Source organism: Nicotiana sylvestris, chromosome 11, assembly GCF_000393655.2.
Source record: "Nicotiana sylvestris chromosome 11, ASM39365v2, whole genome shotgun sequence".
Classification (NCBI taxonomy): Eukaryota; Viridiplantae; Streptophyta; class Magnoliopsida; order Solanales; family Solanaceae; genus Nicotiana; species Nicotiana sylvestris.
Genome location: NC_091067.1, coordinates 137,548,666 through 137,562,940, shown reverse-complemented (window position 1 = coordinate 137,562,940; position 14,275 = coordinate 137,548,666). Strand labels below are relative to the sequence as shown.

The 14,275-nt window shown below is 34.5% G+C and overlaps 1 protein-coding gene across 1 annotated transcript; it reads left to right on the top strand.

Annotated features, from left to right (window-relative positions):
* The first annotated feature begins 8,073 nt into the window (after positions 1-8,073).
* On the top strand, positions 8,074-14,275 carry LOC104237121 (uncharacterized). Its single transcript, XM_009791206.2, has 10 exons — positions 8,074-8,396; positions 8,676-8,726; positions 9,254-9,370; positions 10,115-10,600; positions 11,345-11,796; positions 12,303-12,402; positions 12,511-12,576; positions 12,662-12,751; positions 12,840-12,959; positions 13,802-14,275. Exons 1-10 carry the CDS (start codon positions 8,349-8,351, stop codon positions 14,108-14,110), a joined length of 1,839 nt encoding a protein of 612 aa, XP_009789508.1. The 5' UTR covers positions 8,074-8,348; the 3' UTR covers positions 14,111-14,275.

Here is a 14,275-nt window from a genome sequence, read left to right as displayed (position 1 = left end):
TTAAATACTGGACTGGAAGTTATTGTTGTAAGAAAATTCAACTAAAGGTAGATAAGCATCCCAACTATCTCCAAACTCAAGAATGCAAGCTCTCAACATATCTTCCAAGATCTGTATAGTACGTTCAGACTAACCGTCTGTCTGTGGATAAAATGCAGTACTAAGATATACTCGTGTACCCAATGTTTCTTGAAACAATTACCAAAAGCGTGAGGTAAATTGTGATCCTCTATCAGAGATGATAGATATTGCAACTTTGTGAAGTCGGACAATTGCATTTATAAATATCTGTGCATAGCTCACTCTACCATATGTAGTCATTACTGGCAAAAAGTATGCTGATTTCGTCAGTCGATCTACAATCACCCATACAGAGTCATAACCTCTAAGAGTTCGTGGTAGACCGGTGACAAAATCCATAGTAATTCTTTCCCATTTCCACTCTGGAATCTCAATTTGTTGTAGTAGTCATGTGGGTCGCTGATGCTCAGCCTTGACCTACTGCAAGTCAAACAACTAGAAACAAAGTTAGCAATATCTTTCTTCATACCTTCCCACCAATAAAATTGCTTCAGGTCATGGCACATTTTATGGATCCACGATGTATAGTATATTTAGAGTTGTGGACTTCTTCAAGAATAGCAAGTCTCAACCCATCTACGTCTGATACACATAGCATGTCACCCATTCGAAGAATACCATCACTTTCAACAATCATATCCTTGCTTTTACCAGCTAAGGCCTCATCTCTGTATTTGCATAATCGTTCATCCTCATATTAGGTGGCCTTAATGTGCTCAACTAATGAAGACTTGGCCTGAGCACAAGAAAACAATGCCTCTGAATTTCCGACACTAAATCTGATACCTGTATCTTCTAGTCTCTGAATATCTTTGGCCAAAAGTCTCTTTGCAGGAGCTATGTGTTCCAGACTCCCCATAGATTTTCTGCTCAATGCATCGACCACCACATTGGCTTTTCCACGATGATACAAAATAGAACAATCATAGTCTTTGAGTAGTTCCATCCAACGACGCTGCCGAAGATTCAGATCTCTCTGCTGAAAGATATACTTCAGACTTTTATGGTCAGTATAAATCTCACAAGTTTCGCCATATAGGTAATGCCTCCAAATTTTTAGAGCAAATACCACTGCAGCCATCTCTAGATCATGTGTATGATAGTTTTACTCATGCTTTTTCAATTGTCTCGAAGCATAAGCTATAACACGACCATTTTGCATGAGAACACATCCTAATTCCACCCTCGAGGTGTCACAGAATACTGTAAATCCTCCAGAACCTGATGGTAAGGCTAATATTGGATGAGTTTTTGAAAGCTCAGCTCACATTCCTTCATCCACTGAAACTTTACATTTTTCTGTGTTAGTTTGGTCAGCGGTGCTGCTATTTTGGAAAAATCCTGCACAAAACACATGTAATAGCCTGCTAAGCCTAAAAAGCTACAAATCTCTGTAGGAGAAGTAAGTCTGGGCCATTTCTGCACAGCTTCGGTCTTCTTAGGATCTACCATAATTCCATCTTTGGATACAACATGCCCCAAAAATTCTATCGAGTCTAGCCAGAATTCACACTTCGAGAACTTAAAGCTGATGTTCTCGCAATGTCTGCAACACAGTCCTGAGATGATCCTCGTGTTCTCCTTGGCTACGAGAATATATTACGATATCATCAATAAATACTATTACAAATCTATCTAGAAATGGCTTGAACACCCTATTCATTAAATCTATGAATGCCGTTGGGGCATTAGACAGTCCGAAAGGCATCACAAGAAACTCACAGTGCCCGTATTGAGTTCTGAAAGCAGTCTTAGAAATATCTTCATCTTTGATTCTAAGCTGATGATAACCAGAACGGAGGTCAATCTTTGAAAAGTGGGCAACTCCTTGTAACTTATCAAACATGTCATCTATACGAGGCAAGTGATACTTATTGTGTATTGTTATCTTGTTCAACTACCTGTACTCAATGCACATTCTCAGGGATCCGTTTTTCTTCTTTACGAACAATACTGGTACACTCCATGGTGATACACTAGGTATAATAAAACCCTTATCTAACAAATCTTGTAATTGTTTCTTTAGTTCCCTCAACTCTGCTGGTGCCATTCGATATGGGGGTATCGATATGGGACGTGTGTCAGGTAGCAAATCAATACCAAAGTCTATTTCTTATACTGGAGGCAATCCTGGTAAATCCTCAGGAAATACATTAGAAAATTCTCTCACTACTGGTATATTTTCTATACCAACTGTTTCCTTTCTTGTATCATTTACAATAGCTAAGATACCCAAGCAACCTTTCTTCAGAAGTCGTTGAGCCTTCATAAAAGATACAATTTTACAAGTCTCTGGAACCTGACTCCCTCTTAGAATAAAACTGGGTTCATTTGGTATTTCAAACTTTACTATCTTTGCATGACAATCGACTATAGCATAACAAGAAGATAACCAATCCATTCTCATCAGCATGTCAAAGTCAATCATATCAAGTACAATAAGGTTAGCTAGAGTATCTCTACCCTCAACCCAAATCTGACAAGCACGATACACGTATTCAGCTAATAGAGACTCCCCAATAGGAGTAGTAACTAGAAAAGAATCATTCAATAGCTCAGGCTGTCTATTAAACCTCAAACCAAAGTACGAGGACACATATGAGTGAGTAGGTCCCGGATCAATCAACGCAAGTGCATCAAATGAACATACAAAAAGAATACCTGTAACCACAACATTCGAGGCCTAAGCATCCTGTCTAGTAAATGCAAAAACTCTTTCCTGACCTCTACTAGAATTACCTTGTCCTTGATTCATAGTATCACGGTCTCCAACACCTCGACCTCTATTTCCTGTACCTGTAGCACTTGAAATATTACGAGTAGTCTGAGTAGGTGCAGCTGACTGAATAGAAGCCTGGTTGAAATTTCTCGGAGGCTGAGGGAAATCCCTCAAGTGATGTCCCAATTGGCCACATCAAAAGCACTATCTAGTTAGAACACAACACTGGTTCAAATATGATCTACCACAGGTATGGTAGACTGTAGTAGTGGCATATATCTTCCCAGAATTACGACGTCTAAAAGATGATGGTCCCCTATTACCCTATCTGTAATGTGGTCTGTATGTGGACTGTGAAGACAAATGTGTCCCTGTCTGAGATCCCTGTTTTTGTTATTGTCCATGATTTCCTGCTCTTCAATTTTTACTAAAATCGCCACTGAAAGACCCTCCTGTCTTGGCCTTCTTACGTAAATCACTAGCTGCACGCTCATCCCGTCCATTGTTTTCAATATTTCTAGCTAGGTCGACTATATCAGAGTAGGATAAAGTCTTCAACTGTGGGGATATTGCAGTGTATAGACAATCAACCAATTCATCAACAAACCTCTAAACTCGAGCTTCTTCGGTAGACACTAAGTAAGGAGCATATATAGCCAGTTTACAAAACTTAGTGTTATATGTTGACACATCCATATCTGGAGTCTGAACTAATCTCTCAAAGTCTCTAGCATATTTTTGCATCAGGCTGTCTGGAAGAAAATGATTCTTGAACAACTTAGTGAACTCGTCCCATGTTAGTGGTGCTGCTCTTGTGGGTCTTCCTAGCAATACAGTTTCATACCATGTGTTGGCCATATCCTCTAGTTTGTATGCTGCGAGATCCACGACTTTATCACTATAACATCCAAGAGCACGTAATGCCTTGAGTGTCCCATCCAATAAACTTTGAGGATCTTCTGAATTATCGGAACCTGTGAATTTTGGGGATTTCAATTTCAGAAACTCTTGTAGGGATACTTCCCTATTTCCAAAAGTCTGAGTCTGTGCAGGTGCTTGTGTCTATAAAGTAGCCTGAGGAGCTGAACTTCTACCCTGAGTAGGCACCAATGCCTCTAACACATTCAATAACCTTGCCACCACATCTGCAGTTAAGGCAATAGTAGGTACAATAGTTGGCACTGGTGGTGGAGCGTCTTGAACTCTCTACCCTTGCACTTGATCTGGCATAGTAGCTTGGGGTTGACCCATGTTCCTAACTCCAGGTTTATGAGCAGTCTGTTTTCTAGTTTGATGAAACCTAACTTGACCGCCACCTCGGGTAGTACCACGTCTAGCACCACGTCCAACATATGAGGGTGTGCGTGTCCTAGCCATCTGCGAAAGAAATACTCCAAAGTCAATCTCAAGTTATCTCAATGCACGATCAAAGAATAAAAGAAGGGAAAACATTCCTAGATGTTCAGTAGCCTCAAGTTCATAAGTATGGGCACCTACATACCCATGAACAAGACTCTACTAAACATTTCTCCATGACTCGGGACTTCAAGACTAAGCTCTGATACCAACTTTTTCATGACCCAATTTAGGATCGTGACCCGCGATTAGGAGCAAGTGCCCCAAGTAAGCCTCATCGGTATTTTACAGAAAATCGGGCAGAATTTTCCCTATTTTGGGACTATCCCAAAAATTTTCCAGTCTCAAATCAACAACCAAACATCCTAACACCATACCAAACACTTGACAACTTGTCAATTAACCAAAACAAGTCTCCACCATAACTAAACCACCAACTAACCACTAGAAATACTAATTTATCTCCAACTTTGATAAATGAGAACGATACTCAACATAAGACTATAATAACAAAAGAATACTCATGACACTGAAATAATGACTATGGAGTGACTCTAAGAGTTCAAATAAAAATATCATAATAATAAATAAAATCTCCGCCCACGCGAACAAGTGCGAGGCCAAGAACTATCAACCTGTGCGCTCTAATTAACAAAATTCTCGTCCGCGTCAACTGCTATCTCTGTAAAAATAATATTTAGCGGGGAATGAATCGCTAGCTCAGTGAGTAATAACACTTAACCACAACCGTTTTTATTGGGGACAAGTCAGAAAACATGCTAGTATATCAAATAGAAAACAACATAAAAATGCCTTTTCAGAAACAATAAATAATTTTCAGTCTCATCATATTTTCTTTTAGTATAATACAATTAACAATTCAGTAATAAGCTCAGTAACCACTCTATAATATCCATATTCACATTTGAGAGGTTTCAATGAACGGATCATGTAATCGGTATAATTGTGGACTTCTTCGCAAGAAGTCAAATAGAACGCTAGTCCCTACTCGAGGGAAATCGGTAACGGTACGCTAGTTCTGCCTTCCCACTAGCAAGGCCTATAACTGTACTCTGTAATCGATAAATACCAGGTGCACCAGGTCTAATGAACCCGCCGTTAGCTACGGGATCCTTCAAAGTTTACTCCTATTTATACTTGTCTCTGTGTCCGAATATACTCATAGGAAAATATTTTAAAATAATATAGGGCATTTCGGTTCTTATCAAATCATGTAATTTCATTTAGATAACAATAAATTCAAGTAACGGTAAAACATATCTAGTGACAGCAAAAATATTTAAAACAACGGTAATCATCTCAAATAACTATTTCGGTATCATATCGAGTAAAAGACTTGTCCCACATACAACTCAAAATAATCGATAACATATTCATATTAAAAATCATGTGTAAATCATGCAAGTTATGAAAATACAAATTGCGGTAAGATTACTACTCACAGTACTCGTGCCGAAATTCCAAATGCTTCACCTCGAGCAATTTGTACAACATCCTCCAATTCAATCTATAATTACATAATATCAGTCTCATGTTAATTTCTATGTTTAGGCTAATTCATAGCTAATTTAGAATACCCAACCCTCGAGGTTCATGTTTGAGTCTTAATTTGTGGATTTATATTTAATCATAGAACTAGTCCATAATTCTATCAATTTCAAACTATTTAGTATAATTTATTCCTCTAAAATTAGACTTATCTGTACTTAAACCAAACTTTTATAGCCTTATTATCTCCAATCGTAAGTGTATATTTTTTTTATAAGAGAAAGTTGATATTGAATTCTTTTGTACTACATGAAATTGCATAGATATAGTGAAATAATTCAATAGATGAGAAGAAGAAGAAGGTTAACATCTTGAGTCGAAGGAGAACTTTAATACTTTCAATATCAAGCCCCAATTCTTCTTAAAGTCTTAGTCCAAAGCTTTGTTCTTCTTCATCTCTTTTCTTCTTTTCTCTTTCTTCCCTTCTATGTCTCTGTTTTTTTCCTCGTTTTCTGAAGCAGAATGCTTCGTCCCTTTTCCCCCGACCCTTTTTTCAATTTGGCAGATTTTTCTAACCCTTGTGACTTATTTCACGTTAATGGGATAAGCCCACTTGTATTCTTTTTTTTTTTTTGGTTTTGTTTATTTAGTTTCATTGTTTTTTTTTGTAGTAGTTTCATATTATTATTACGCTAATGACCAATACACCCTTATAAAAATATAGGGTATTACATGCTTGATCATATGTCTCATTGAGACCACTTAAAAACTACATTAGCCTTTGTTGCTGAAGGTGTTCAACATACTCCTTCGAATTAGGAATAAGCACCATTGCATCATACTCAGCCCACAATTCCTTTAACCTAGTGAAATATGTAGAGAATAAATATGTTCCCTGCGAAATAGTAGCAATTTCCCTATGCAACTGAAATATCATCACACGATTTACTTTGTCGAACCTCTCTCTCAAATCCTTCCATACCAAATGTGCATTAGATGCGTAGACAATGCCGCTAAGTAAATCTGGAGACACAGTGTTCAAGATCTAGGAAAGCACGATTGCATTACATGTTTTCCAGTCCTCATGCAATTCAAATTTGAGCAAATCCTTTTTGCATGTCCCAAGCACAAACTCTAGCTTCCTCTTAGCATGCAAAGCAATTCGCATTGAACGATGCCACAGTCTGTAATTTTCTGAACCTGTGAGATTTACAGATCGATTTTTTTGGCCGCCATTGACGATCATCAGTCACAGCTTCGCGAGGAAGACGACGATGAAATTTCAGCCAAATTGAACAAAAATTTTGCGGAATTACAGCTCTTCACTGCTCTAATATCATGTGAGCTTGGTGAATTTGAGCTCAATTTCCAGAATCATCCAAGCAATTAGGTTTGAGAATAGAAGGGGCGAGCTTAAGAAAGAAAAGAGGAATCGCAAAGAAAAATGAAATATGTATTTTATAATGGATGAGTACAACTTTATATAGAATTACACCCTAACTCAATTCGGTACTATCTTAACTAATTACTTAATTACTGGGTCCCACAACCATACTTGACTAACTAACTCATCTGCTAGCTAACAAAACTGATTAATAGCTCGCAATATCTAAGTTTAAGGAAAAAGTGTCAAAAGAAAATTGTCATCAAAAGATTAACTCGAGGAGGAGGATGATAATTGATGAGAGCGTGAATAAACTAGGAAAATAGAGAACGACGAGTGCGCACACAGACACGGAAAAACACGTGTAAGAAAGAGAGAAGCTTTTACGGATGAGACAATGTGTAGCCACAATTTTGGGATTACCCGAATTTTTGGGGAAAAAAAAATATGGAATCTTAACCATGATTAGGACCTTGTTTTGAATTAACAAAATCGCAGCCATTAATTTTAAATACTATGTGTCTTCTATTTATATAAAAACTTGAAAAAATGGAGAGAATGAAAAATGGTGAACAGCCGAATCCAGCAACTAGAAAAATGACATATATCTGCAATGATCTATAGATATCTCTAACGATATTGATCGAGCCCAAGAAACCTATATCCTCATCTAAATTTTGTTTTTCCTGTTTAATTTTTTTTTTAATGAACCAAAAGTTAGGCAACCTTTCAATACTCATAACTACTTTTCATTTTTTACTTTTGATCGCATCTCTTCTTTTTTTGTTCAATGTGATGATCATTACTTACTCCTTAATTTACACGCCTTAATTTACTGCAAAATACGCAATCTTTTTCCTACTAAGGCAACAAAAACCAAACTATTATACCAACAAAGAACAAATACCGTAATCTTTAAGGCCTATAAATTCTACAAGTGCAAGCTACGCCAAAGTTTTTATATGAGAATAAAATTTGACAACTCTCCCCCCTCTTTGTATGATCTCCCATTACTACAACTATATCATATTGATAGCTCCCTTTCATCATTTTCTCATCAAAATTACTACACATACTTCATTTCTCAATATATATATATTAAAACTAGATATGTCAACAACTTCAACAATCACAACCACCACAAAAACCCTACCATACCATACCATTGCTTCTAGCCCAAGTTAAAGTTATACTCAATATTCATGTCAATAATAATAGTAACACAATAGTTCTACTAATCAATACCTCATGAGTACCATTTCCTTTGGAATAACAAAGTCTTTGAAGTTTTTCTAGCTCATGGCAAATCAACAAGATTTGGCAGTTCATTTTCCAGCCCAGATTATTGTGAGTTTGCCTTATATTTTTTAGTGTCTTACATGGGATTTCAAAATTCTATTTGGGTTTTGTCATTTTGTTTCGTTCTTGGACTTTTATGGTGCACACTTTTTCTCAGTGCAGATTTAGAATTTAGAGTCAGCGGGATCTGTTCTTTATATTTACGTATTTTTATTCTTTTTTTCTCACACACACATGAAGGTTCGAATTAGACGCAATAGGTTCCCATTCTGGATCCTCCATTGCTTTTTTGTTTTTGTGTTGAGATGTTGTTGGTTTATGTTTCAGAGAAAGAAGAAAAATGGTGGACAACAAACGAAAGAGGAACTTGAAAAGGAGGTATGGGTGTGATTCTGTGTACTTTTCTTCTTTGATTTCTTTTGCATGGTACGTGTTACTATTAAAAATATGACCAATTATTTACAAGTACTTGGCATATATAGGTGATGGTCATGTACCTTTGGCCTATATGCTCTTTTAGTAGGTTAGTCATACGTATGAATTGTTGCTAAATTTGCAATTGGAATCCAAAGATATGCTCTTTGTTTTCTTAGGATTACAATGTCTATACAAGTAAAGCAATAACAAGAGATTTTCCACCATTATTACCATAAAGATTTTAAATATCAGCCAAAACTATCTTAATTATGTGCACAAACTATCTTAATTCAATGGAGATTTCAAGGATTTAGATCCCATATTATTCTGTATCCTGTCCTTTCTTACGGATTCCAAAAGATGTACATTTTTAATGTCTTCGGGTCCAAGAAAACTTTACCTATAGCTGACCTAAAATCTTTGATGCATTCCAAGAAATATAAGAACCACTTATTTCTTTTGGTCTTAATTATATATACTCTTATTAGGTTGCTGAGCTTAGGAAAATGTTGAATCATGAACAAAAAGTACATGAATTTCTGGAGAAGGTTTATCAGCGAAAGGATGGTTCATCTTTCAGTATTCCAAATTATCTTCCTCCTAAGGTAATTTAGTTTCTTGGTGTAAAATTTCATTGAAATTAGTTTTTATGCCTTTAACCTTTGTGTGTATTTCTAACTTTTGATGGAATGATCTTCTCCTCTCCCTAAGATTTCATGATTAACACATGCTTAGAAAAAATGTATAGAAAAGTGAGATTTTTTTGAATATGAAGAAACTACCTTTTGCCATCAAGGATCTGACGTTTACTTTCCACCTAAGCTTGATTCAACCAACCATCCTTATTTACCTACTAAAGCTACGAACTATTTTTTTTTAAAAAAATATTTTTTACGGAATTGGATCCATAGCAAGCCTGTGTTTATCGTTCTTGATATGAATATGAATTTACTTATTTTTTGTTATAATCCCAAAATCATTAGTTTCTTCTCCATATATACTAATGGATTTAAGCTATATATGTGTATTGATCATGTAAATATTATTTTTTACTATCAATGAAGTTTGCCAATTATCGTTTGTATTAAGTTCAGTAACGTTTGTTATAAAGATTTACTTGTAATTATTACCCTATAAGTAACGTGATTATATATATATACCGTTAGCACGTCAAACTTAATCTTAAACTCTGCAGGGGTGAAGCTAGAGTGTAGGGAGCGGGTTCGGTCGAACCTATCGAATGCGAGTAACTTAATATGATTAGAATCCTGAATCCATAAATTTGAAATCCTAGCTCCGCCTCTAAAACCCTGCGCTAATTGGTACTGACTAAATTGCAAATTTTGTAGATGAAGGAGCTATTTGCAGAACTAGCCATGGTTGAAAATGAAATAGCTAAGTTGGAAAGCCAAATCAGCCAGCTACAATGTGATGTGAATAAGGAGAAGGAAATCAACATTACTGAAAAAGCGAAGTCCAAACAATTTGTAGCAAAGATGAAACAATCTCAACAACAAGGAATTATCAACAGTCCTCATAATATATCTTCATCACTTCCACCAAATCCAAACAAATTCAAAGGGCTAAATGATCAAAAGTTGCCATTTGAGACTAAGGCTTTGCATTTCATTAGCAAAGCTATAAAAGGTGATTATGGTCTTAATGATTTCAGAATCAATGAGAAAATAATTATGAAGTCAAAAGTCAATATTACTGATCAGGAGGAAAATCAACTACATCAAGAAGTTCGAACATTTGGTGAAAGAATTTCAAGGAAAAGTGGGATGATTAAAACTCCCTCTCCTCTAAGAGAATCAAGAAATCCAACTCCAAGAGTAAGTTCTTTATTATTGATTTTCTGATTCTTAGTAATAGTATTTCAAGTTTTTTTATGGGTTAATTTCACGAATGGTTATCGAATTAATTATAGTAAAGTCTTAAAGTTCAACTTTTTAGACAAAAAAGTACATCCCTATATTTCCTATAAAATGCAAAATGCAAATTAAGCACTGTCACTTAATCAAAATTAACCAAAATTAGGAACAATATTAGATAATTTTAACGTTTTTATATGTATATTTGGTATTTTATTTTATGTGTCGGATTGTTGTTGTAATCATAAAAAGCTAGTAATTTTTTATGGAATTTAAGACCAAGCTTATGATAAATTTGATTTTCTGCTAAGTGCTAACCCAACACTAACTCTTCTATATATTTTTTGCTGGAAGTACTCATGATCCCTTGATAACAAGTGGGCCCCAATAATTCAATCGGGGTAGTTGCCGAACCATACCAAATAGTTCCGGCAACAACAAAAGCTGCAAAAAAGACAACAACGATACTACTGGAAATGACTGTTTCAATATTTATTTATGATGATTTAACGGTATTTATTTGATAATTAATTTATATGGCAACTTAATTTTGATTTCTAGCGCCGTGGTCATGAATATTCAACTATTTTTATTTTATGCAAAATATTAGATTAGTTTATGAATATTTTTTGTTACAAATTTTAATTAGTTCGACTGCAAAGTTTATATTAATTTTCTTGATTCGATTTATTTTTTATCTTTCAGAGAGAACGTAACGCAGAAATCCCAAAGTTTATGTCTGCTCCAACACACGAACTTCAGCCAAAAGTAATGACAAGTCCACTTCACACAGAAGAAGACACAATACATAGATGGCCACCAAATAAATTATCTGAAAACATTATGAAATGTTTGATATTTATTTTTATAAGGTTGCTTAGAACATCAAGAGCAATGGAGTTAGAGAAATCAGGTCCTATTGCTAGGTCAAGCAATTTCTCTTTAAGTTTCAGAGCTGAACAAAATTTGAACTCGAAAACAAGCCTATTGATACAGAAAGATTCAAGACAACAAGATCCTTATGGTATTTTTGATTCAGAAGAATCTATTCCAAGAGATATTGGCCCTTATAAGAATTTGGTTAGATTTGCAAAAAGTTCTATGGAGGCAAAATGCATCTCGACTTCTAATTCCATCCCTCTATTTCAAAAGCTCAAGTATGTCAAAACCTTTAGAAATTTTATTTTATACTCCATATTTTTCCTATATGCAAGTTAATTACTTATAAGTTTAACTTATGTGCGCTAATAATTATGTAAAAGAACTTTAACACTATCATGTCATATAAAAGATAACTACAGGTAATCGTCATAATAAGTGGAATAATTACATGAAAAATAAAGCATGTTACCTGCAATTACTGTCAAACCTCTCTATAACAACCTTAATTTTTCTAAATTTTTTGGACACTATAGCGAAATGTTGTTATAGAGAACATATATTATAACATAGCACGAAAATTGATTCTATAAAGAACTTGACTTTTATAATGAATGACTGTTATATATAGCGATGTTGTATACCAAGTTAAATTATACTGGTAGCCTAAACAATTATTTACATTCTCACCGCATATAAGTTAAATTCTTTTATTTTTCTGTTTGCAACATCGGTTTCTCTTCTAAATGGAGTAATGTTTTTCATGTATCTTTTGTAATTTCAGGCTTATGATGAACAGTTTACAAACTGTAGATTTAAGACTGCTGACTTACCAACAGAAGCTAGCATTTTGGATCAACATATACAACGCTTGTATCATGCATGTACACTAGATTAAGCTTTATTTTTTCATTTCTTTCTAAATATTAATATATCTAGTTTAATCCAGTTATAAATTAAAGTACATATATCTTTTTGAATTCTTATTCCAGGGATTTCTTCAACATGGAGTTCCTTCCAGTTCTAATCCTGAAAAGTTTCTGTCACTTATGAACAAGGTAATTACTTTCGTATTTTCTTGATATGATTTTCGTATTTTTATATATTAAGTAGGAATTTACGTAAGATTTGATTGATTTTCAGGCAACTCTAAACATTGGTGGCAATACGATAAATGCACATGCCATCGAACATTTTATCTTGAGAAAACCAGTAAATTCACCTGCAAAAGAGGTAAATTACTGTACCAACTTATTTTGATTTGTTTGTATTTTTTCATGTGATGTATATTATCTCTTACGTCGATATGACATTTAACTAGGTCAATCGAAAAGGTGAAAAAGAGGATAAAGAAACTATAGTTCGTGGACTACATGGACTTGAATCATTCGATCCAAATATCATGTTTGCCTTATGTTGTGGCACACGTTCTTCTCCAGCAGTAAGTCAATTTATTACCATAACATAATTGCTTATTATATCGAATTGCACTATTCGAAAGTAAAGTTTGATTGAAGCAAATATTTTTTATGCATTTAGAGCCTTTCAATTCGTTATAGTCTAGATATTTAACATTATTTCAAGTTTAATAAATTTCTTCACCCCCATTATATTCTGAAAGTTGGTCTGATTGACGACTTCAGAAAGTATTAAGTGGACAATAATTTGGGTCTAGTACGACATATAAATTACTAAAATCAGTTGTACAATATATTTCCCCTTAATGTTAACTTGTTAATTATAGTGGGAGGATTTAATTTACATATATTTCTACACGTTATAGCAGTTACCTGTGTTATTTTTTGGGTTACTAATCTCACCAGAGGCAGATGCAACATATGGGCTTGTTTTGTACCCATTATTTTCGGCATAGAGCATAAATTTATATATAAAAATTCACTAAAATTGTAACAACTAGTGAATATAAATCCATAACTTTAAAAATACAATGATTTCAAGGCTAATAACCTTAAGTTGGCCCATAGAATTTAAATGGACTTTTTTCACTTTTAGCCCCCGCCAGAAACTATTTACATTTCGTAGCAGAACAAATATATAAAATTTATATAATTTTTGTATATAATATACATAATGTATGTATATATAAAAGATATACATATGTTTTTGACTATTACTTTGAAAGCGGCTATACAGTATCATTTTTCCAATTTAAATCCTGAATGTGCCTCTAAGTCTCACTACTATGTGGACAGTAACTTGTGTACTTATGTTTTAAAGGACAATTAACACTGAAGTTAAGCTCTAATGAAAATGAATGTGCAGGTGAAGATATATACAAGTGATGGAGTTACAGCTGAGTTAGAAAAATCGAAGTTAGAATATTTACAAGCTTCACTAATTGTAACAAGCACAAAGAAAATAGCTATACCAGAGCTTCTGCTAAGAAATATGAATGACTTTGCCCAAGATTTGGACTCATTAGTAGACTGGATTTGCCAACAATTACCTACATCAGGTTCATTGAGGAAATCCATTGTTGATTGTTTCAGAGGTGTTAATGGAGGCAAAGTGTCCACCATTGTTGAGAAGATTCCTTATGATTTTGAGTTTCAATATCTGTTATCGGTATAAAATTGTAATTGTAATTTTTTGTTGAATAATTAGTCGTCATTTATATTTAGTGGAAACTTTTTATTTACGTGCATATGTGACATGAATTACAATAAGTGGCGACAAGAAAGGTGATCACTTGCTGCTTTATAGGATTGTATTTGAGGACCCTTCTTGATTGGAAAA